The 24,267-nt window shown below is 42.2% G+C and overlaps 2 protein-coding genes across 4 annotated transcripts in view; one reads left to right on the top strand and one right to left on the bottom strand.

Moving 5' to 3' along the window:
• PDZK1 (PDZ domain containing 1) overlaps positions 1-10,159 on the top strand; it is a 55,835-nt gene extending 45,676 nt beyond the window's left edge. For both annotated transcript variants that reach the window (XM_029578351.1, XM_029578352.1), the window contains 2 exons: positions 615-914; positions 8,002-10,159. In XM_029578351.1, coding sequence (XP_029434211.1) covers positions 615-914; positions 8,002-8,073 — 372 coding nt within the window. In that variant the 3' untranslated portion in view covers positions 8,074-10,159. The remainder of the gene's footprint in view (positions 1-614; positions 915-8,001) is intronic.
• A 12,210-nt stretch (positions 10,160-22,369) lies between these two features.
• The window catches only part of GPR89B (G protein-coupled receptor 89B), a 78,636-nt gene continuing 76,738 nt past the window's right edge, over positions 22,370-24,267 (bottom strand). For both annotated transcript variants that reach the window (XM_029578243.1, XM_029578244.1), the window contains one exon: positions 22,370-23,579. In XM_029578243.1, the coding sequence (XP_029434103.1) occupies positions 23,373-23,579 (207 nt within the window). In that variant the 3' untranslated portion in view covers positions 22,370-23,372. The remainder of the gene's footprint in view (positions 23,580-24,267) is intronic.

The following is a 24,267-nucleotide window of genomic DNA, read 5'->3' on the forward strand; positions in this document are numbered from 1 at the left end:
TAGGCCTCGTCTGTGTAAAACATTTAACAAATGAAAAAAAATGAAAATAGGAAGGAGGAGGATGATGGGAAGGGGCAGCAGCTAGGGGTCAGGGGACGAACAAGTACTGACATTGGGATCAGGGAAATGGGGGGGGGGGAGGAGGAAGAGGAGGAGTTAGGTGTCAGGGGATGAACTGTTACTGACACAGGGATCAAGGTTATGGGGAGGAGTTGCTGGGCAACTAGGAATGAACACTTATTGACACTGGGATCATAGTGATGGGGGAAAGGAGGCTGGGCAATAGGAGATGGGGCCATAACTGACGCCAGGATCACTAACATGGTAGGAAGTTTATGAGTGAAGAAAGGAGCAAAAGTCTTTAGGCTTAAACTATCCCTTAAACTTTGCCCAAACAAACTTTCATAATACTGGGGGGTGTTGGTTGTTAAGTCCTCCCAACCAAACCACAGTATCATTAAGCTGCAAGCCCATCTCATTTGTTCTCAGATCTGGGACAAATGTACAAACGTTACTGCTAGGATACTGTTGGGATCTGATCCTTGTTCTATACCTGCTATCAGAGTGTGTTAGGTTTGGCCTTTCTTACTTACTGGCACAGTTTCTATTTACAGGTGGTAAAAGGGGGCCCAGCTGATGTAGCAGGTCTGGAAGATGAGGATGTTCTGGTAGAAGTGAATGGGATGAATGTGGAGATGCAGTTTTACGAGGATGTAGTGATGAGAATCCAAGAAGCTGGACCAAGGCTAACACTGCTGGTTGCCTCCAAAGAGGCATATGAATACTTTAAGGCTCAGAATATTCGTATCACGTCCGCCATGGCCAATCCAGTCACTGAATCTACTGACCCTCCGAGTTACACTGAGGTAGCTCTAGCTAAGCCAGAAAACTCCTCCCCCATGCCAAGAACCAGGGTGAGTGATCTCAAAATGAACATCTTTTGCAAGGAATAAGGCATAAAGCCTTAAAGCATTGCTGGTTTTACTCCAATAATGTCATAGAAATCGAGAAATTATTAGTGAAGGAATGTGCCAGGCCATTGAACTCCTACCTGCTAAAATACTGCATTAACACTATTTGACCTCTGACTTTACCCTCGCTTCACACAAGTGAGGATTGGCTGACACTCTTCCATGCCTTTCGGAAGGCGCTCCCACCACACAGTTACTTTACAGCCTATAAGCCCTGGAGTATCTTATTTTATTGTTTAGAAGCCCAAAATATCATTTAGTGTGGTATTCTGTTACAGGAGATAAAACATCAAATGTATATGCAGTTGATCTATGTGGCTTCCTCACAGACCTCTAATCCAGAAGGGAATGCACTTGTTCGAGACTCATTGCTGCTTATGTTCAGACTAGGAAATCAGAGAGAGCGTCCCCATATTAATCCTTGAGTAATTAATCCCACTTCGAGGTGGATTCGTTTCTTCCAGGAAAGTGTGGTGGATGCATGGATCGGTCTCTCAGTGGAGGTGGAGACAAAACCAGTAAAAGTATGGGAGAGAGAATCCATAGTGATGAGGAGGTAAAGGGGAGGCCGGGATTGACTGGGATCTGGGGTAGGATGCATGGGCCAACTTGTCCTTGTCTACTGTCGTATTCTATGAGAGTGGTAGGAACAGAGTTGGAAGGCTGAAGTAATACAAAATAATCCACCCTTCACCAGGGGCACTGCTAGAACTGAATTTTTTTTTTTGGGGGGGGGGGGGGGGGAGGAGATTCCGCAATTAACATGGAGCCTGCCGCTCTGCCCTCTCCCATTCTATGTGGATCTTGCTGGTAATAATTACAAAATGCTTTTCATTTCTGCAACCTAACTGGACTTTCTCCAGATTCCCCCCCCCAGCTTACTCACAATGATAGTGTCCAAACAGAAGCAGGAGTGATTCTCTGTCACTCCTGCCCTGCTGGTGTGGTATGTAAAAACAGTAAACACTGAACCTAAGAAATATCATGTTGGGTCAGACAAGATCCATTGCGCCCACCAGCATCCTGTCTCCAACAGTGGTCAGTCTACAGGGCCAGGGCTAGCTTTTTTGTTGTCGTCCTGAGTGAACAATTACTATGCTGCCCCCCCCCCCCCCCCCATTTATTCAGTCTCTGTCCCGGGCCCATCAAACAAAGCCCAGCTCCCTCTTGCAATCTATATTTTTAAAAACTGACACGCCCGCACTCACCCCAGAACCCGTGGATAGGGAAGGGTATTAGGTACCTTAGGCAAACCTTACAGCCTTGCACATGCACCACCACCACCCTTTACAGACACACAAATTATGTATTTCTAACAAATTTTACATGGCAAACATTCAGAAGTACAGTCTTCTGAGGCAAAAATATCACTTACAACATGCATATTATATTTACATGCACTCCTGTGGTGTGAAACAGGAAACTCTGCAAAAAAGACACTTGGAACTCCTCTGGAATTAGACTTTTTGTAATGCGAGTTGAGTGTGATCTTGACCCTCAGAAAGCCATGAACAAACAGAATTATCATTACAATATAGTAAACCTTCCATACCAAAATAACCCTAACAACCTTATATATAAAAAGGCAACACCGCACATATTATACCAGGACCCTAGAACACCAATGAAAGCTCTTATTAGGAAACCAGGCTGCTATAAATCCCTACACAGAAATTACGTGCCAGCAAAATACTCACCTCGGTCACACAATAAGTCTAGTAGAATTAGAATGTAGTTGTGGCCATTATCGAAACCTTTGAGGACGGTGTCATTTAATGATAGGAGTAAGGGAGTAAGGATTTGGTGTTTAGTTCTTTCCTGAAGCCGAATTGCGAGGGATATAGGATGTTGTTCATTTTTCCAGGTGGTCACTGAGCTGTGAGTGGACGATTTTGGCAATGAATGGTAGATTTGATATTGGACGGTAGTTTAGCGGGTTTTCAGGATCGAGGTTGGTCTTTTAGGATGGGTTTGATAATTGCTGATTTTAGGCATTCGGGGTAGCTTCCTTCTGTGAGTGATAGGTTCACGATGTCTGTTAATGTTTTGGTAATTGATGGTTCAATGGCTTTGATCATCTGTATGGGTATGCTGTCGATGGGGTGCTTGGCTGGGTTCATTTTTTTAATGATGTTTTGTACTTCTAGTGACAATGTTGGGTCAAAGTTGGGCCAACTTGATGTTTGATTGATTAGTATTTTTGGGTCTTGCGTGTTGTTCTTGAGGTTGTTGTTAATGAGGTTTTTTATTTTTTCATTAAAGAAGTCTGCCAGGTCATTGCTTGATAGTTTGGAGTTTGGTGTTTTCTGTTCATTGGTGGATTTGGTTAGGCCTTGTACAATATTGAATAACATTCTTGGGTTATGCTGGAATTGGTTTTTTTTTTGTGTAGAAGTCTTTTTTTGCATTGTGGATAATTTTTTTGTAGTATGCTAACTGATGTTTTCGTTGTACCATTGGTTCTGGTGTTTTGGGTTTCTTATAGTTTTCTTTATCGTGGGGTTTATCTTATCCGCTATTGATTTAGTAATGTTGAGCCAAGATGAGGTGGCATGTTCTGCATTAGATATGTCTAGGTTTGTTAGTTCTGTTATTAGATTTTGAGTGTCTCTATGTTGAAGGGTGGTCTGTATGAGAAAGATTTAGGTGGGTTTTTTTCTGATGTCAGTATACAGTTGGAAGAAAAGCTGGTGTATATTAGCGAGTGGTCTGACCATGGTATATTAGTGGTATTTGTGTGGTAATTAGTCTATATGTCTGTATTGATAAAGAAGAGGTCTAGTGTGTGCCCTGCTTTGTACGTTGGGCCTTTGATGATTTGCATGTGGGGGAGTGGGGAATTGCGTCAGCATGTATGTTAAAGTCTCCTAAGATGATGATGGGTTTGTTAATAGAAAGCTTGGATAAGAAGAATTCTATTAGTGGTGAGCAGTTCTGATCTAGTGAATTGGGGGGACAGTATACTAAGCATATCTATAGTCGAGGTGAGTCGAAAAGTGCAATTTCCGTTGGTAGGTTGTTGTTAGTTTGGAGTAGTTTCATCTGTAGGTTTTTTTTTTATGATTAGCATTAGACCTCTTCCTTTCTTTTTTGGTCGGGGGATTGAGAACATTCTGTAGTTGGGGTTATTTATTTGGTTGATTTAATACTGTGTCAGTGTCATTTATCCATGTTTCTGTGATGGCTATGAAATCTGGTTTATGATCGTCGAGTAGATCGAATATGACTGGTATTTTCTTTACTATGGATTGTGCGTTGAATAAGGGGGGCGTGTCGGGGGCAGGGCCGATCGGCGCGGCGTTTTCGGGGCGGGACGCGGCGTTTCGGGGGCGGGCCCGGGGGCGTGGTTTCAGGCCGGGGCGGTCCGGGGGCGTGGCCGCGCCCTCCGGAACCGCCCCCAGGTCCCGTCTCGGCGTGCTAGAGGCCTGCTGGCGCGCGGGGATTTACTTCTCCCTCCGGGAGGCGTAAATCCCCTGACAAAGGTAAGGGGGGGGGTCTAGATAGGGCCGGGGGGTGGGTTAGATAGAGGAAGGGAGGGGAAGGTGAGGGGAGGGCGAAAGCAAGTTCCCTCAGAGGCCGCTCCGATCGGAGCGGCCTTGGAGGGAATGGCGGCAGGCTGCGCGGCTCGGCGCACGCCGGCTACACGAAATCGGCAGCCTTGCGCGCGCCGATCCAGGATTTTAGCGGCTACGCGCGTATCTCTGTTAAGATTATATAATTCTTGTCTTTCCCTGTCTCCTTCCTTCCCAGTTTCAACAACCTTGTTATATTGTATCTTTTTATTTCCTCGACACTGGTTAAAAGAAAGTTATTGCACCCCTTGTTATATGTAAACCGGCATGATATGATTGTATCATGAATGCCGGTATAGAAAAGCTTTAAATAAATAAAATAAATAAAATCTATTAAAATCCAGCGTACTTTTGTTTGCGCCTGATGCGCCAACAGGGGTACGCTAAGGCGCGCTTTTTGAAAATCTACCCCTTAGAGAATAGCCACTGCCATTAGCAATGGTTACATGGAATAGACTTAGTTTTTGGGTACTTGCCAGGTTCTTATGGCCTGGATTGGCCAGTGTTGGAAACAGGATGCTGGGCTTGATGGACCCTTGGTCTGACCCAGTATGGCATTTTCTTATGTTCTTATGTTCTTAATAGAAGGAAAGATAGAGCTATGTAGCTGCTGTAGGACTTCTTGTTGATTCGGGTGATGTTTTCTTGTTGGTAATTGAAGTGTTTCTTTGGTTTTTTCTTTTTTCGTGTTACCTTCTGTGGTTTTTTGGTGTTCTGCTCCTTTGTTTCCTTTTTTTGGTCATCATTGCTTTGATTTTTTCTGTGGGACTCGAGTTGGGAGTTTTCCGGTGGGTGTGAGCTTGCCATTTCTTGTTGTTATGCAAATTTTTTGTGACCTTTCCACAGGAGGTTGTACAAGTGTTGTAAAGAGGTGCACGAGAGGGGCACACAAAGGGGCATGCCCCTTTGGTCGCGCTCCTTCGTGTGTGCGACGCCTGGCACCGCAGCAGAGAGCCCAAGTTTAAAGGGCTCTCTGGTCACATTGGGATGACGTCAGAACGCGCGCGTCGGGTGGAAGTTAAATCCATAAACTACTATGACGGTAATTGATAAGCAATAGTAGCTTGTGATCTATTTAATATTTGTGTACTTGCCAGGTACTTGTGACTTGGACTGGCCACTGTTGGAAACAGGATGCTGGGCTTGACGGACCCTTGGTCTGAACCAGTATGGCATGTTCTTATGTATGCTACGTCTCCATCTGCTCGTAGAGGTACATAACCCACTGGTTCTGAATTCATCTGTCTGGGTGCTAAGAAATACCTTTTCAGAGGCAGGCATTAAACTTTAGGTCTTAGCATACATGCTCATAGCAAAATGTGGAGCACAGCAGTTCATGTTATTTCACCCATGCTCACTAACCCCTAATTTGTATATAAATTGCCTCATTTAAATGCGGGTGTGCATTCATTTTAGCACATAGCCACTAGCAGGTTAGGGGACTCATTTACCATGCCTGCTAAGCCATTAATTGCATGCTTATTTTGTGAACACTAAACAGCCTTAACAGGCACACTAAGCTATATTGCATAGGCTCCTACATGTATGGGTAACTCCCTTTTCACAAAGGGCCACACTTCAGAGACTGCAAAGCGCTTTTCTGCTTGGTGCAATATCTGGAAATCGGATTCTGCTAATGGAGATAGGCTAACCTGAAAGGTCCAGGGGATTATAAACTAGAAAAACAATTTAAAGAACAGTCTACACCAAGGGGTAGATTTTCAAAACTTACACGCGATTTTATAACATGCCGGGTCGCCGCGCACAAAGGGGAGGCAACTTTATCAAATACGTGTGGTGACGCATCGGGGCCTTCCCCAGTTCTCTCCCAGTCTGCTCCAATTAAGGAGCGGACTGGGAGGGAACTTCCCAACCCCCTTGCCTAACCTTCCTTCCCCCCTTCTACCCCAAATTTTTTTATTTTACCTTTTGCTCCTGCCTCACAGCAGAAACAAATTGCACGTGCCGGCACGTGCAATTTGCCCTGCACCCAGACCTCCCCTTTTTCGAGCCCTGGGACTTACACGCGTCCCAGGGGTTAACACGTGTGGCCAGGTCACTTGAAAATTGGCCCAGCATGCGTAAGGCCTGGCCATGCGCACTGGGGTTTGAAAATCTACCAAGTGTTTTCTTCCAAAACAGAAAAGCTAATTTACTGGAGACAAAGAAAAAAAAAAAGTTCAGAAGTATAACACACATTTAGAAAGTTCTTCAGAAGGGAAATGATACAAAAACTAGAGAAAGCACACCTTGAACAGTACACAGTCTCACAACACAACTCCTCATGCACTTTGAGTAAAACAATAGCAGGTAAAGTAGGTCTTACACCTTCTTTCCTAAAAGATCTCTTTTTCCTCAGATACCATTTCCGGACTAAGCGAGCTTCTTTCCACTTGAAGGAATAGCAAATACCTGGAGGTGCACACAGTCTTAAAGACAAGTTCCTTTCTCCCATGGAATTTAGTTAAAAAAAACAAACAAACAAAAAAAAAACCTCTAGACTCCTTGCTGCTGAACTCTTCTTGCAATTCTCCAACAAGACAAGCAAGGCACACTCTCTCAGTGGACAGGAATCAAGGCCCCCTTACCCTCTCCTGTCCTAGAACCCATAGAGACACAGCCTCCTCCTGTCTCTCTTCAAATCCTCCATCTATAACTCCCAAAAGCAGTCTAGGAATCCTCCTTTTAATTGCTACTATTATTATTTTTAATCATGTTACTGTTTATAATCATTCCATGTACTAAACCAAAGGAAATGCTTGACTTTCTGCACCATTAAGTTATGTGTAAACCCATGTGATATGTAAATGAAACACCGGTTTATAAAAACAAACTGTGAGCCACCCTTTAGGACAAGGGCCCTGCTGTCACCCAGAATACCACCTATTCCCCTTTGACCTCCCATTACTGGAATGCTCCTTCTGTTAAACTCTATAATAAGGCCTAGCCATCCTTACATATACACATGGAGTTTTAATCTTGTTCCACACTCAGCTTCCTCCTCCCCCCCCCCCCCCCTTCCACCGAGAATAAGAGAAATATCTTAGTAAATCAGGCCCTTATAATCAATGAGGAAAAAACAGCCAAACTAATCCAGAACTGAATTATTAGGGACCTTTGTTTTCAGTTTTTATGTTATTTTGCTTGGGAATTTCAATGTTATAACCATGAGTCAGTGCTGATTTTACCCCCTAGCTGTAATAGAATAAAAACCAGGCCTAGTCCAGCCTTTCTGATCATCCTTATATATATATTGGCTTGACATTAGCAGTCATTTTATGATATTCCCCAGGTAGATCTGCCTATGTGAGAACCAATGTTTGGATATTTTTCTTACTTTATACTGCAAGAGATAGCACAAGGACCTATCACAAAGGTCAAGAGAGTCACAAGGTTGTAAATATAACAACATTTCTAGAAATTAAGACTTAAGTTGCTGTTGTATTGTTTCGGAACAGGCCAGCAGCTCTTCCTGCTCCTCATCATCTGAAGTTGTGCAGAAGGAAGAGGAAGATGACACACGGATGTGAAGCAACCAAGTGCCTCGGGCATCCAGCCTGCTGAACAGGAATTTGCAACAGAGCAGTTCGGATTTCATGAAAATCCTGGGATATTCACCAATGTTAAATGCCTGTCAGGAAAGCATGGCCAAAGGAAGTCTTGAGTTTCTCCAACTATATGCCATCAAGCAATACTGCAGGATTTTTCCATGGCCCATTTGTGGAGCAACATTCATATTTAAGGATCACTGATGATCATTCTAAGAAAGACTTTCAATGCATTACAGCCATAATAGATTAGTTGTGTTGAATCTGTTGCCTATTTTACCTAAATAATGCTACAAGCTAAAGATGTTATTCTAGATAAACATACTGTGATCAGGAGGAAGGATTGCCACAATTAGTAACCCTAGAACCTGAGTACAACATTTGTTGATCTGTGTTGCAATTTACAGACACTATTGATTCTTTATGTGGGAATGACTGCGTGTTTTCCCCATCTGTGTATATACTGACATGGTCAATCTAAGAATACAATTAAACTTCAAAAGTGCATTGGACCTATTTCATCATGAGAGAAATTGTTATCCATATGCAACACTCACAAGAACATGAGGAATGCCATGCTGGATCAGACCAAGGTCCTTCAAGTCCAGCATAACTACCTGGCAGATGCCAAGAAGCAGATCTATTTCTTATTTCATGCAACCATACATATCTGTGGATTTTACGGTACTGTACATTATTACAGCAAGACCCCCACACAGAAAACAGAATTGCCGTGATTCATTTAAATAATACAGAGTATAGCGTTTTGATTTCTATTTTCATCTCTGTTCTGATTGACCGATCATAAGTACCAGAAGTGCTTACTGCAAAACATTACTAAACAAACAGTTAAAAGCCCTGTGCCTGCCGAAATTAGGGGGATGTGTAAATATGTCGGACTCACACACACAGAGTTTGCCGCTCGGGTACGCGCATTTCTTCTACTGCATGCACAACATTTTTCGAGGAAAGGGGAGGGGCATAAGCGTGGTCTGAGTGGGACATGAGCATTCCTGGATTTTACACTGAAATTAGCACGTAAATACTTACGTGCAATGGCACACGCCGGGATCCCTGCTGCGTAACTATACTTCTATGGATGGCGTGTTAGTCATAAAACAAAAAAGACTAAACAGATCAGCGGGGTTTTAAAGTCAGGTCTAACAGGGATGGAGGAGGCCTATTAAACTAGGGGGGGTTTGGAAGTCCTATCTTTTAACTGAGTAAACTGGGAAAACGGGTCATGACATTGGCGTGTCTTAAGATTCTCCCCCCCCTTAAACGGTAGAAGTGGCTTTTGCTTGTACAGGTGCGTGCCCACTTAGAACTGAGTGCACATGTGCATGCAGTCAGCCTATTTTATAATGTGCGCGCATATACATGCGTAAATTATTAAACAGCCATGTCCCTGGGAGTGAGCCAGCAAACACGTGCAAGAGTGCCCACGTGCCGGTTTAAAAAAGTTACCATCAGATTTTAAAATAGTTTTTTCTAAAATTTGCTTTTAAGAAAAAAATCACATGACAAGACGATTACCGAACAACCAATATTTGATAATGTAACATTGTATTAAAAAAAAAAAAAAAGACATTTTCTTGAGGAAAAAAGTATAGATATTATCAAATTTTTATTAAGCTTGTAATAAGGAACTGGATCCAATCTCAAATATTTCTAGAAACATTTATAGGGAAAAGCACTCCCAAACTGCCATTGACCTAACAAATGATATGCTCTATAAATTCACCTCCAATTAGGGAACTTTAGCGTTAATGGACTCTCCATTGGATGCTGCATCCAAGGCAGCCTTGCTCTCCAGAAAGGCCTCCAGTTGTCCTAGCAACATAAAAATAAATTGATTCTCCTGCAGGATAATCAGACTTTTACCGGGGAATTTCAAAAAGAACTCCTCTCCAAGCAATGAAACTAAGGTTGCCTGACACATAAGGAAGGAATAGTACACTACAACCAGGAAACATATTTACTTTTGTGTAAAAAACAAGTTTTCTGCACTATCAGAAGAGCGACATTACTAGAGCTTTCCTGTAATGATGATTCTAAAAGTTCTAAACCCCCGCCCCCCCCCAAAAAAAAACCAACCCAAAAACCTCAGCTATTCATTGTTTAACGGCCTTTCTGGGTATCTACAGTGAATACGCATGTGATTGATTTGCATATAATGGAGGTAATTGCATGCAAATCTATCTCATGCATATTCTTAGTTAATATCCGGAAAGCCAGACCAGTTCGTGGCTGGTGAGGACTGGAGCTGGTCACTGAGAACTCTCCCCACCAACTCCACCCTCCATGAACAGAAGACCAAGTTCATTACTTTATTTATGATCACAAATCATGGTATCTTTAATCTAATGAGCATGCCAGGGACATTTTGGGTCTTCTACCGTGTCATTTCTTTCTGTGCTCACTGTGAACGTTAAACAACAAATCTGTAACAAAGAAATATTTTACTCTGTACCTCCTTGCTGTAAACATATAGTGGAGATAAATCAAATCAATAGAAAACAGTCTTCTATTCTTAGAAGAGTTATGGAAGAGTCTGTCCCTATTGTAGATGATTCACTGTGTATTTAATGGGTCTGCGCAATGATCTCAATTTTATGTAAAAAGTCATTAATAATTTGAGAATAGATCTCATTTTAGATGAGTGTGTACCTACATACAAAGCAAAAGATTCTTGAGGGGCTAATTTCAACAGCTTATATCAAATAGTGAATGACTAAAATCTTTCATAGAAAGGTAATGCCTCTATACTTGAAAAAAAGTTAATAAAACAAAGACTAAATAATTTTAAAAGCCTTTTTATTAATTTTTCAAATTGTTTATTAATGAACGTTACAAATACAGTTGTATGCAACAGCCTGTTGCTCTCATGCCCATCACATACAATACAGAATACAAAATGTTTCAACATTTTCAACCTTCCCAAGACATCCTGTTCCCTTAAAACAATACTACCCATCTCCCCTCTTCCTGATTCCACCACAATCAAATCTTTGAAGAAGGGTCACGTCCCATTTCACATAGAGAGAAGTTTCATATTGATAACAGCATCAAGTTGTTACCAAAAGGTGCAAGAGACTCAAAATAACATCATTAAGCACCGAACTATGAATGTTAACAGATAAAATCTGAAGGTATGCAATTCACATTTCCAAGACGACCCTCTTTCATTTAGCCAAGCACCCTGTCACCATTTTTTCCAGTAACATTAATTCATGAAAGGCATTTCCCCAGGCCCAATGTGAAGGAGTTTCTTTAGCTTTCCACATCATGAGAATACATTTTCCCCCAACAAACAAGCCATACGAACTAAGAGTCTATTACCCCTACCCTGAATTTGAAAGAGAACCCCTACCCTGAATTTGAAAGAGAACCTGAATTTGAAAGAGAACCCCTTTAGGAAAGAACAAAATATTTAGCCCACAAATATTTAAAAAAAACTTCTGAATCCCATTCCAAAATGTGCCTGTAGGACCACAAGACCAAAAAAACATGACTCAATGTCCCTCTGTCTGTCTTACACTTCTGGCATATATCGTTATCAATTAATCAAGATCTACACGTCCTTGCAGGAGAAATACTTATCCCCAATACACAACTCGCTAGAAGACACCTACAAGAAAACAGCCAGCTACCTCACAAAAATAAAACAATTGCTAAATAACATGAGACTCATCCTATTCATTGATAAGACCGAAATAATCATGATGGACAGAAAAAACAATCCTACGCTCATGCCACCACTCAAAATACTGAATCATAACACAGCAATATCGCCTGTCACCCATGCACGCAACCTTGGAGTCATAATTGACAAAGAACTATCCTACAAGAACCACATATCCACAAAAATCAAAGATGGATATCACAAACTCCTAACACTACGACACTTAAAACCATTCCTGTCACACAATGATTTCAGATCAGTACTCCAGCTACTCATTTTCTCCAACCTGGATTACTGCAACTCTCTACTATTCAACATACCTCTTACCACCATCAGACCGCTACAAATCCTACAAAACACAGCCACCAGAATTCTCACCGGAACAAGAAAATTCGATCCTATTACTCCAACACTCATCTCATTACACTGGCTGCCAATAAAATACAGGATTGACTAAAAAATACTATCTATAATTCACAAAATAATATATGAAAAACAAACAAACTGGCTCAGTGCATTCATAAAACCTCACTCACCAAATAGAAATCTACGATCAGCGAACAAAGGCCTAATAAAAATTCCACCAATTGGTCACAAACTTACCACAACTCAGAAGAGAGCTATTTCCCTGGGAAGCCCCAAGCTTTGAAACTCCCTCCCAACAGAACTAAGAACACAACAGAATCTAAAAACATTCAAAAAAAGAGCTAAAAACATGGATGTTTACAAAAGCTTACCAAATCCCCCAATAACACTAGACGAATGACTTTACAAGAAGAGACCAGCCTAATACCTGAAAGACTCGTTGAAAGAGTGTATGTTAAAAAAGCCATGTTAACAAATGTATGTCTGTAGTAATGTAGAAATATACGACTACAGAAATAGATCCTTTGTAAACCGTTGTGATGGCGAAACCGAATGACTGTATATAAAACTCGATAAATAAATAAAATATATGACCATGTTAAAAACAAATTGAGTTTCCCTCAGTCTCACAGAAGATACCATAGTTTTAATATGTCTAAATCCAGCTCTCATCTGAATATCTGTAAGTGAAATGGAAAGTTCACTATTCCATTTCTCAATCAAAGCAGCCACAGCCCTTAGCGGTTGAATCTTCAATATGGATTTCTAAAGCCGAGAAATTCTCGTTCTCCTATAATCCTCAATTTGAAAATAATCTTCCAACTGATCATAAAATACTTCCTGAAGATGTGTACCTTCTAAACTACTCACACAGAGGTAAAATTTAAAAGGGATGCGCATGTTATAAAATCCGATACTCACGCACACATGCACATGGCAAGGGGGGGAAATTTTTTAATAAAACGCACGCTGATGTAATTAGGCCTTTCCCCAGTTCCCTCCCAGTCCGTTCCAGCTGGGTTCACAAACTTATTTCCCTTTAGCCAGCCCCACCCCTCAGAGTTCTTCCTGCTCTGGCAGGATCCCGCCCATAGAGCATTCTCCTTCTAGGGGATTTAAGGTAGACCGGGCATCTAGCCTGGTCCTGCACATGTTTACAGGGGAAAATAAGGGCACCCTGTCACAATGGGTTGGAAATTAATTTAGATATTTAGGGATTAATCTTCCTTCAGATGTTACTTTGTTTTATAAACTGAATATTCCATCCTTGATAACCCAGATGAAGACTAAACTGAACCACTGGCAAAATCTTCCTCTGTCCTTAGTTGGTAGGGTGAATATTTTTAAAATGGTGATTATACATGATGCAGATGGTACCACCGAGGATTTTGAAAAAGGATGTTCAGGTGACATATAAGGTGCTATCAAAATTTATATGGCTGGGTCGAGACCTCATTTGAGACTAATCTGGTTAATGGGTACATGGGAAAATGGGGTTATTGGTCTTCCTAATATTGAGCAAGATAACTAGGTTTGCCAATTGAGACATCTTAAAGACTGATTGGGGGATACAACTCACTATATTCCCTTAGAGATTGAGAAGGCTTTGGTTACTCCTTTACATCTTCATTCTGCTCTGCATGTTAGGAGTAGTGAATTATGGTATTCTACCAAACTGGGGAATCTTTAACAGTTCGGGAAATCTGGTGGATATTGTGTAACTAGTTGGGACATTCTTCAAAGATAACCCCTTATCTACCAATATGTGGGAATCCACAGTTCATGTCAGGGTTCCAATATCGAGAACATTTTGCAAATGGTTCAACATTTATGGTTCAACATTTATGTTCTGAACCTAGAGTATCCATTTTGATTAATTGGGGGGGGGGGGGGGGGAGACTGAGGAATTTGAGCTTCAGAGAGGAACTTATCAAGGATGTCCGCTTTCCTCTTATTGTTTCTTCCCTCAGAGCCTTTATTGAGGCAAATTCATTCAATGGCGGAGGTATGGGGGGGTTCCCATAGGGAACGTCGAATTCAAGATTGCTGCGCGTTTGCTGATGATATGCTAATACATTTGACCAATCCCATTGACTTCTTACAGGTATTGATGCAGGAATTTGCTAAATTTGGGTCTGTTTCAGGGTTGAAGCTTAATTTAGATAAGTCCAGCTTGAGGGACTACAATGCAGGTGCTTCTTCGGAGACAGTATTTTCCTTTGAAATGGGTGTGAGGATGGCTGAGATTTTTTGTGCTGGAGCAGTAAGCACGCAGACTCCAGCTTTTTCTCATGCAAATTCATGTTATCTCAACAGCAAAATAACATTCACAATAACTGCCTACCATCGCAGTCATCTTTCCAACAAACTTCCCAGAAAGAGTCAGGAGCGCCTACTCCTGGAGACATATGGAGCCTCCCAATCGCAGCTGGGTTCACAAACTTATTCCCCATTAGCCAGTCCCACCCTCGGAGCTCTTCCTGCTTGGCAGGGTCCCACCCACTGAGCATTCTCCAGATAGGGGATTTAAGGTGGACCCTGTCACAATGAAAAAAAGCAGAGTGGGGAGGGAGGGGGAGAGAAGGAAAAAGGGGGAAAACAGGAAGGGGAAAGGGAGGGGGAAGAGTGGGTAAGAGTGCTAAATCGCTGTATCCCAACTACGGAACCCTGCCTGTAAGGTAATTGATTGGCTTCCTTGTGGACAGTTCTTTATTCATTTTGCCATTTCCCTTTCTCCCCTTAACTTCCTAGTTTGTCTAATTTCAGATCAGTAAACAATTAAAAAACTTAAAAACTAACGCTTCACTCAAGGATGGACCTTTCACCAACACAGGCATATCGAAGACTCTCTCACTTTCCCACTGTAAGTCTAACTATCCCTTAAGCCACAGCAGTTTCTCTGTCTGTACCCTTAGATCCTTCACTCATTTTCCCACTGTTCTACATTTTCAGCTTTACCAACATCCACCTTTAAGGACTCTCTTCGCATGGGAGCCTTACCCATCACCTTCAAGGTATACTGGTCCTGTTTTTAGTTTTTGTAATTTTCATCTGCTTTGTCGTCTTGATGTTATTCATATTGTCTGCTTCCTTCCCTCCCCCCCCCCCCTTTTTTTTTTTTGTTTTTTCCTAGCTAAACTGGTACTTTTCAACTCTTTATTATACAGACCCTGGAAGCTCGTGTTCCAGTTTCTCTCAAAGCTTAAGCCTGTACACATATACTTGTGTTTCCCCTCTACTTGGTAGTCCTGCCTTTTCTGTTTCCATAATTAATTGTATTATTTCTCTGTTAGCCAACCTGCTCTATTACTGAATGTACTTGTTTTCTCCATAGACATGAACACCAATCTGTCCCCCTGACGCAGCCTTGATGCAAAGCATGGACGTGCCGGGGGTTCTTTTTTTCTGAATTATAAGAGGGTCTTGTATTAATCTGTTTATGCTCATGAGGTTTTGTTAACATAAAACAAAATAAAAAAAATTTTCAGATGTATTGACCAGTGATTTATGTTTAGCCACACATTCTTTATATTGTATTTTAAGCCACCAATTGTAACAATGCTCACCCTCCTTAAGCTCCCTCCTCAGGATTGTGGGTCCTGTCTTCTGGGGGAAGCAATTATGGAACTCATCAATAGGGGGGCCTAAAGATTGGCTATTGGCTTCCAGGAGTTCTCCTCTGGCCCATAATTTTTCCCACACTATGAGTTATTCCGGTTTATTCTGCAAGCATTGAAGATCTCCTGTACCTTCCATCACCAGGGCAGCCTTCATCCTCATCTGGAACTCCAAAATGGATTCTGTGAAGTGTGCAGTTCTGTTCAAGGTACATCTAATGGCGAGGTGGAGGGGGAGCCCCCATCCTTGCCACCATATTTCAGTGTCCTCTTCAGAGACAATTTCCACAGGTTTATGTGGCCGTTGTGAGGGCCAGAAAAGGACCAACGGTTTCAGTAGGGATACATGGAATACGTTATGTATCCTTAAGGTGGCTGGAAGCTTGATCCAGTACATCACATGTCCCATCAGCCACAAGAGAGAAGGGACCAATGAATCTGGGGGAGATGCAAGGGAACCTGTAGGTGCTTGCCATAGATGACATGGAACGGTGAAGAGCCAGTGGAACTGCTGACATGGTTGCTGTGTGTGTATTCAGCCCATGATAGTGTCCCCTGATTGTCCTACCTGTCATTGACATATAGATGGAGGAAAGTCTTGAGGACCTGATAATCCTTTCAGTTTGGTCATTCCCTTGTAGGTGAGGTTATATTGAAATATAGTGTACTTCCAAATTTATTGCAAAGCCCCTTCCAGTAACAGGCCATAAAATGGACCCTCCCCCATGAGACAGGATGTGGGAAGGCAGTACATGCAGGTGAAAGACATGCTATATGAACAGATAGCCTAATTCAGAAGCAGAGGGCAAGCCCAGGAGAGGTATAAAGTGTGCTATCTTGGAGAATCTACCCACCACAACCCATATAGTGACATAGCTATGAGAGATAAAGAGATACGTGATAAAAATCAGTAGACAAGTAGGTCCAGGGTTCCTCGGGAACTCGCAACAGCTGTAACAGCCCCCAAGGTTGGGGATGAGTGGTCTTGTGCTGTGAATAGATAGGGCATGATTCCACATACGTCTAAGTCAGTCTTTACATGGGGCCACTACTAGTGGTGCAGGAGAAGTTCGAGAGTGACTCCTAGGTGAGGCATGAGGCCATTTCAACACTTTTTTGTCCAGATGCTTGGGTACCACACTCTTCCCAAGAGGTACCAGTGTGGCAGCAGCGATGATTACCCTCATTGTATCTATAATATATTGGGGGAATTCAGAGATATCTTCTGTCTGAAAGGACCAAGAAAGGGCATCTGCTTTCTGACTCTTAGTTGCCAGTCGATAGCACAGCTCAGTCAAAGAAGAGAGACCATCTGGCCTGTCTTGGGCTGAGCCTGTTGTAGATACTGCAGGTTTTTGTGATCTGATGTTTGGCTCCTTCTAGGAGATGCCACCATTTCTCCAGTGCCAATTTTATTGCAAGGAGTTCCTGATCCCTGATTGTGTAATTCCTCTCTGCCGGAACTTCCTGGAGAAAAAGGAGCAGGGCAAGAGGGACCCTTGGTTGCTGTATTGGCCGAGGACAGCCCCTACCCTGAGGGTAGAAGCATCTACTGGCAGGCCACACATACACCAAACCTTTTTTTGGAGACTGGGTTTGCCTCTGTACTAGGTTCAGAGAAAGAAATCCCATGCATGACACCATATGTGGGACCGTGTGGTGATCCCCTAACAAACCTGGACTGCCTCCAGCCTTTCTTAAAACATGTTATTTGCCACTTTAACACATACACAGTAGGAGACTACCTTTATCTTCAGGACTCCAATTACTCACATTTAGTACCGCTTCCCTCACTACTCATACAGCTTCATTACAGCTCAGTGTTTGAACAGCAATTTTCTACAGGAGCTGCCTTCCTCCTGGAGACCTGGGCCTGGTCTGATTATCCCACCTGGATCCCAGGTCTTATTACTCCCCCTGCTGGGCCCCACCCATAGAGCTTTCTCTCTCAAGGGGAATTAAGGAGGACCAGGCCTCCTGCCTAGTCCCACACTGGTTTAAGGGGGAAAATAGTGGCACTTCCTTAACGTCTAGAAGAGTTGATGTGATCCTACGTTGACAAATAAGAGACTCTTCACTGAAGTTCCTGCCTGCTCCAGAATCGAGGAGTTTCAAGTAGACAGCTGGCAATATTCCGAGAAGAGACAGGGACCAGTAGTTTTGGAGAGGAGAGCATTTGGCCTGGGGTTGCCTCCCTGATAAATCCTAGGCACAAGAGCTTCCCAGTTTCTCGGGACACTGGGATGTGAGGTGATCATCTCAGTGCATAAGACTTCTACAGAGTTCCACCCTCAGGGGAAAATTTAGTGCAGCCCAACTGCATAGGCTCCTCTGAAACCCTCAGTTCTGAGGTGAACACTGGCATTGGAGGAGTCTGAAAACAAGGAACTAATGTGACAAGATGTCAGATGGCCTTAAGCTCCTGGGCCTGTTCTTGAAATAGTCAACAAATGTAGTTAGCCAGCATAATTAACGCATCCAAGGAGGTGGAAACATCGCAACCAGCCAGCTCGTCCTTTATCTTTCCAGTTAGGCCCTACCAGAAAATGGTCATGAGAGGATCATCTTGCTTCCATAGTAGGGATGCCCAGGCTAGTGCTGTGCCAGCCAGCAATGAGAAAATGTGTGACCTTGGTCCAGTCGGTGGAAAACAAGGCTGACTGGGGCTCGAAGTGCATGCAGCACTGGTTTACAAAGCCGTGGCACTCTTTGGGATCCCTGTGGTAGTGTGGTGGTGGTGGAAGTTGTGGCAACTGCCTTGCAGAAGAAGTAGGCCCTGGCAGAGTAAGAGCCAGAGGTTGGCATCAGGGCATCCATATAGGCAAGTCTCTCAAAAAGCCATGTGTCTTGATTGAGAATTCCCTGCTGCTGTTGGATATGTTGGGCTACACCAGGCAAGGGCTGGACTGGAATGAGGTCAGGTCCACTGGGTCCATGGGCTCAGCAAACTGTAAGCGATGTGGACCCTTGCTGCTGTGGTGAGGTTGATGCAGCCTACGGGGCCCTCACCGACAGCTGGTAGAGGTTCTCTGGCGGGAGACTGGGCTAGGTCTTCATCTTTACCAGCTCCTTTCCCCACAGGTTGAATACTTGGGTTCTAGAGGACGGCAGCACTTAGGCAAGAATCTTTTAAAGAACAGGGCAGACTGTAGTCTAGGGCCAGGTAAGGGACAGAGGCAGGCAGAAAACAAACAAGGTCAGTGTCCAGGCAAAGGGTCAAATCCAATGGTCAGTCCGAAGAGAAGAAACTAAGAAAATGCATAAGCATTGTCAAGTTAAATGTAAAACATTGATAAGACAGGCTAAGAGAAAATTTGAAATTAAGTTGGTCATAGAGGCAAACACAAAAAATTTAAAAAGTATATCCAAAACAGGAAACCTGCAAGGGAGTCTGTTGGACCGTTAGATGAGCGAGGGGTTAAAGGGGCTCTTAGGGAAGATAAGGCCACAGTGGAAAGACTAAATTAATTATTTGCTTCCATGTTTACTAAAGAGGATTTTGGGGTAATGATTCAGATGAGCTGAACCAAAGCACAGTGAACCTGGAAGATGTACTAGGCCAAATTGACAAACTAAAGAGTAACAAATCACCTGCACTGGATGGTATACACCCCAGGGTTCTGAAAGAACTCAAGAATGAGATTTCAGATCTATTAAAAATGTGTAACCTATCATTAAAATCATTCATTGTACCTGAAGACTGGAAAGTGGCCAATGTAACCCAGATATTTAAAAAGGGCTCCAGGGGTAATTTGGGAAACTAGAGCAGTGAGCCTGAATTCAGTGCTGGGAAAAATAGTGGAAACTATTCTAAAAAACAAAATCACAGAGCATATAGAAAGACATGGTTTAATGGAACATAGCCAGCATGGATTTATTCAAGGGAAGTGTTGCCTCACAGATCTGCTACATTTTTTTGAAGGGGTGAATAAGCATGTGGATAAAGGTGAACCAGTAAATGTAGTGTATTTGGATTTTCAGAAGGCATTTGACAAGGTCTCTCATGAGAGGCTTTAGAAAGAATCTTAACAGAGAAACATTGTTTAAACAAATTTGGTGTGGTTTTGGTACTTCTCAACATTTCGGCCACCTCTGATACCATTAGCCATAATATTTTAATGAAGCACCTTCAAGAGTTTGGCATTATGGAATCTGTATTAAATTGGTTTAATTTTTTTTTATCCAGTCATAATAAATCCATATAGGACACAGAACCTCAAACTGGACTAAAATCAAGACAGGTGTTTCTCCGGGATCTACTATATCGGCCACTTTTTTTCCCCCAAACATATTTGTCACTATTGTGCAAGGTGTTGGAAGGCTAGGTTTAAATTTTCATATATACGCAGATGGCATTCAAGTTTTCATTCCATTCAATAGCTCAATTAAACTATATACAAAAAGAGTTGAAAATTTACTTAACAGCAATAAAGAAATGGTTTTTCTACAATAGATTAGCATTACATTTCTCAATTAAAATAAGCTACCTGACCAGGAATTCAAATGTTATGGAGTTACTCCAACTTGAATTTGACAGGCATAAAATATTGGCTGTACAGGAAGTGTGTGACCTAGGGTGTTGAAAGTTCATATTCACAATTTAATAAAAAATGGACATACAAGTTGCAATAGTTATAACGATGACTAAAACCATTATTACATCCAGATGACTTTCAGACATACTTCAGACCCTCATTTTTATGGGAATCTATTACTGTAACTTTCTAATGCTTGGTCTCCAAAGTAGCATCCTCAGAGCACTTCAATTATTTCAAAAACCTAGGCTACTCATCTTTTGATCAGTTGTTCCACTTAAGATCGATCATATTACACCTATTCTGTCCAAGTGGCACTTGTTGCCTATTTCATATAGGACTCATTTTAAAGTCTTGATGATAATTAAAAAAATAGTTAATAATGCAGAGACACTATGGTTGGGAAAGGCACTGTACCTATATACCCTGCAATGCTCTTTACGATCTGCAAATAAAGGATTTTGGGTAGTTCCTACAGCACAACAAGCTCATTTGGGGGAAGTGAGGGGTCATGCCATATCAGTAGCAGGCCCTATATATATATAACAATGAACTTAATGCCTGAGAAACTGCAAGTAATGACAGATAAACTTTTTAAGGAAGGCTTAAATTATTATTTTTTTTTTTTTTTTTACACACAAGTCTTTGGAGCATTGATCATGTAAACCTTTGTAAACCATTGTGATGGCGAAACCAAACGATGGTCTATAAAACTCGATAAATAAATAAGTGTGAGATGATAATGGAATGAGCAAGCAGCGAATAGTAATCAGGGATTTGGGGTAAAAATGGCTGTCATGAATTGCCTGTAAGTACTTGTTAAAATGTTTGTTGTTTTGTATGATTTTAGTTTATTATGTATGTTTTATTATGAGATGCCACGATCACTGGAACGGGCAGTGGATAAATACTTTAAAGTAAATATATTTTGATTTATGTAACTTGAGTAAGATTGGATGACTTGTGAACGCTGGCATTCAATAATAAAAGGAGAATCATGTGAAAAAACAGAATGGTTTGGACTCGAGCTCTTTGGTCGATACTAGAAGTGGGTTCCAATCCTAGCCAACCTTCCTCCCTGAGGTGGACCAGGAAAGGACTAAGCTTTATGACCCCGATATAAGTCTATAAATAGGAACAAAGAGAGGAGGCTACAAGTACTACAGGGATCCAACTGGAGGCATATCCCTACCCTCACTGGTACTGGGATTTTAAGCACGCTAAGCCAAAAACCCGACAGGAAGAAGGGACGCAGGTAAGGCCGGTCCCTCTTGAGGCTTCTATGATAGTCCTTGACTACCTGCTTATATTACTCAAGGGTTATCCTCCACCTAGCTTCAAGTCAGAATAGGCTGCCTGAAGACCAGACCATGCCGTAATACCTCGCCACGTCACAAGCAGCCTCCTGTGAAGGTGGTGGAGACAAGGATAGCATCAGAATTCAAGAAAGCTTGGTATAAAGGATCTCTGAGGGAGTGATAGGTATTGCAAAGCTGAATAGTTGGTGTGAATGGGCAGTCTAGATAGGCCGTATGGCCATGATTCTAGGTTTTCCTTCTTTTACTCAGGCTGTGGGAAAGGCACTTTGAATATTAGAGGTTAGATCTTAATTTCAAACCATCTGGCACAGTGTTTGCAATTTTTGACACTAGGGTTTTATAGTTGCCTTGTGGCTCATAGGTTATAAAGGTTTTATAGATGTGATGTTCTGGGGCACACGTTGTCCAGTATTTGGCATCCTGCTTGTGGCAAATTAGATTTTATTATGTACATCTTAACTTGGATACTGTCTAGAACTTTGGACTAAGCGTGTAATAAATTCTTAAATAAATAAAAAGAAATAAACCAGGTGAACACTTGAGAACACATTCCTAAGCTTCTGTTTTATGTCCTTGTAAGACAGTGTCACAGTTGCTAAAATATGAGCAAGTCACATCCAGTGCTTTCACCAATCCAATGTTATGGTCTCCCAATAAAAAAAAAAAATAAATCAATGAGATCTGCTCTACGAGAACATCCACCCTCACTAGGAATCCATTCTGATTCCCAATCTTTAATCTGCTATACTTCATTTCTATGGTAAACATAAAGGTTACATTTATACACTGCTCAAGAGCCTCAAGTCAGTTTTCTGCTGCCTTTCCTGTGCCAGTGTTGTTTTTCCTTCACATTTGAGCAAGGCTGAATGGAAGTGGTGTGAAAGCTTTAATTTCTGTAGGCTGTGATATCCACTAACAAAAAAAGGAAGGGCGGGGAGGGACACTTGTAGTTCACGAACCTTCAGGACCAACACTGCCAAAACCTCTATTGGTATAAAATTCTGAGATGGTGAGTTTGTACCTATTCCCTGCCACTTAAGTGGGGACAGCGAGGAGAAGAACACAGATCTCAGTGTTAAGTCTCCATGGTAGTTAAAAGGAAAACTGGGATCAGCTCCCACTTGTTAGTCCCTGGACCAGAAGCATTAAGAACAATTCCTTTATCCCTTCTAGCTGTTAAGAGACATTTTCTCCTGTTTCTTCAAGCTGTGGAAAGGGAGACACCATTACCGAAGCAAGTTTGAAATATAAAAACTGTGATTTAATAAAGGATAAGCTCTCACTTACATAAGAACTTACTGTGTCATTTCACATCTGGACTGATATTTCAATGAAAAATTTAATTCGCATTTATTCTTTAAGAGTCTTTCCAAGATTTCTATTTTCTTGTCTCATGCATGTACAGAAAAGAAGAACCGCCAGCGCAGTGAACTGAGCCACCTTCCTTCAGAGCAAGAGCCCCGAGAGCCAGTTTCTGTTCTCCAGCACGTAACCTCCCAGCAAGACCACGAGATTCACCCCAGAAGTCAGATGCACCAAGGGGCAAGAGCACAGAAGAGTCATTTCCCCCACACAGGAACGCTGGCAGCCCGTCACGTCATTATGCCACTTAGCAGTACTGAACAGAATGTTTTCTGCCTTAACATGATTCTCATTAACGTGTGCTTCATAACCCAGGATTCAGCCCATCAAGGCGGCCTGGAGAACCGTGCCAGTCTCTGGGCCCAAGGACAAGGTCGTAAGGGGGCTTTGTCTGCGATCACAGGGCCATGTGTTTCTCAGGAGCCTGTTTGTGTGCCAGGTAGAGGAAGAGGATGCTGGAGAGGGCGCTGACCAGGAAAATGACATCAAACCAGCGGTGATAGAAATTGAACTGTAACTCCCCCAGGACCTCTGTGATGATGGTCCGGTACTCCAGCGGCATACTCATGCGGATCAGCAGAACGGACGACACAAAATACATTCCCTGCAGACCAAAGACATTAAATATATCAGAACCAAAAGAACAGGTCAACAAACAGGAATCCTATAATGTTTTATCAGAATCCCATTCACATTCAGAGAAAGGGACCAGAAATGCACTCCTGACATCTGGGAAAGGAATAGAATCAGGACTGCCAATATACGTAAAGGCTGCTTGTAAAATACATGAATAAGTGGGCCTATTTGTAGTCCAAAAGTTTGTTTGCTCTGCCCATAAATGTGCTGCAGCCCCCATGTCTCTTCCTGCTCTGTTGGTATTATAGTGCATAGGTGAGAGCCAGAAATGACACACAGTTAAGCTACTCTCATCCATGATCCCATATACCTGCCTGCCTGTTGCAATGGTATGAATATCAGAGAGAGGGGGGCTCCACCCTCCTCCTCAGGATGGTATGAAGAGGAAAACTTTCCCTATCCTCAGCAATGTCTGAAAAACATTTGACAGTGTTGGTGGTCCATAAAAAAAAAAAAAAAAAAAAAAAAGGCTTAAGCTGTCAGTAAAAATCTGTCCAAATTGTGGGTAAAAATGTTTTGGGAGCTGGCAACGGGGGTGAAGTTTGCAAAAGCAATTTCTGTAGCATTATTTATTTCAAAATCTATATAGCACCCATCCAACACACAAACAATAAAAATCAAACACACACAACCTAAACATGCTTTAAAAATACATC

The sequence above is a fragment of the Rhinatrema bivittatum genome, chromosome 15 (genome assembly GCF_901001135.1).
Source record: "Rhinatrema bivittatum chromosome 15, aRhiBiv1.1, whole genome shotgun sequence".
Taxonomy (NCBI): domain Eukaryota; kingdom Metazoa; phylum Chordata; class Amphibia; order Gymnophiona; family Rhinatrematidae; genus Rhinatrema; species Rhinatrema bivittatum.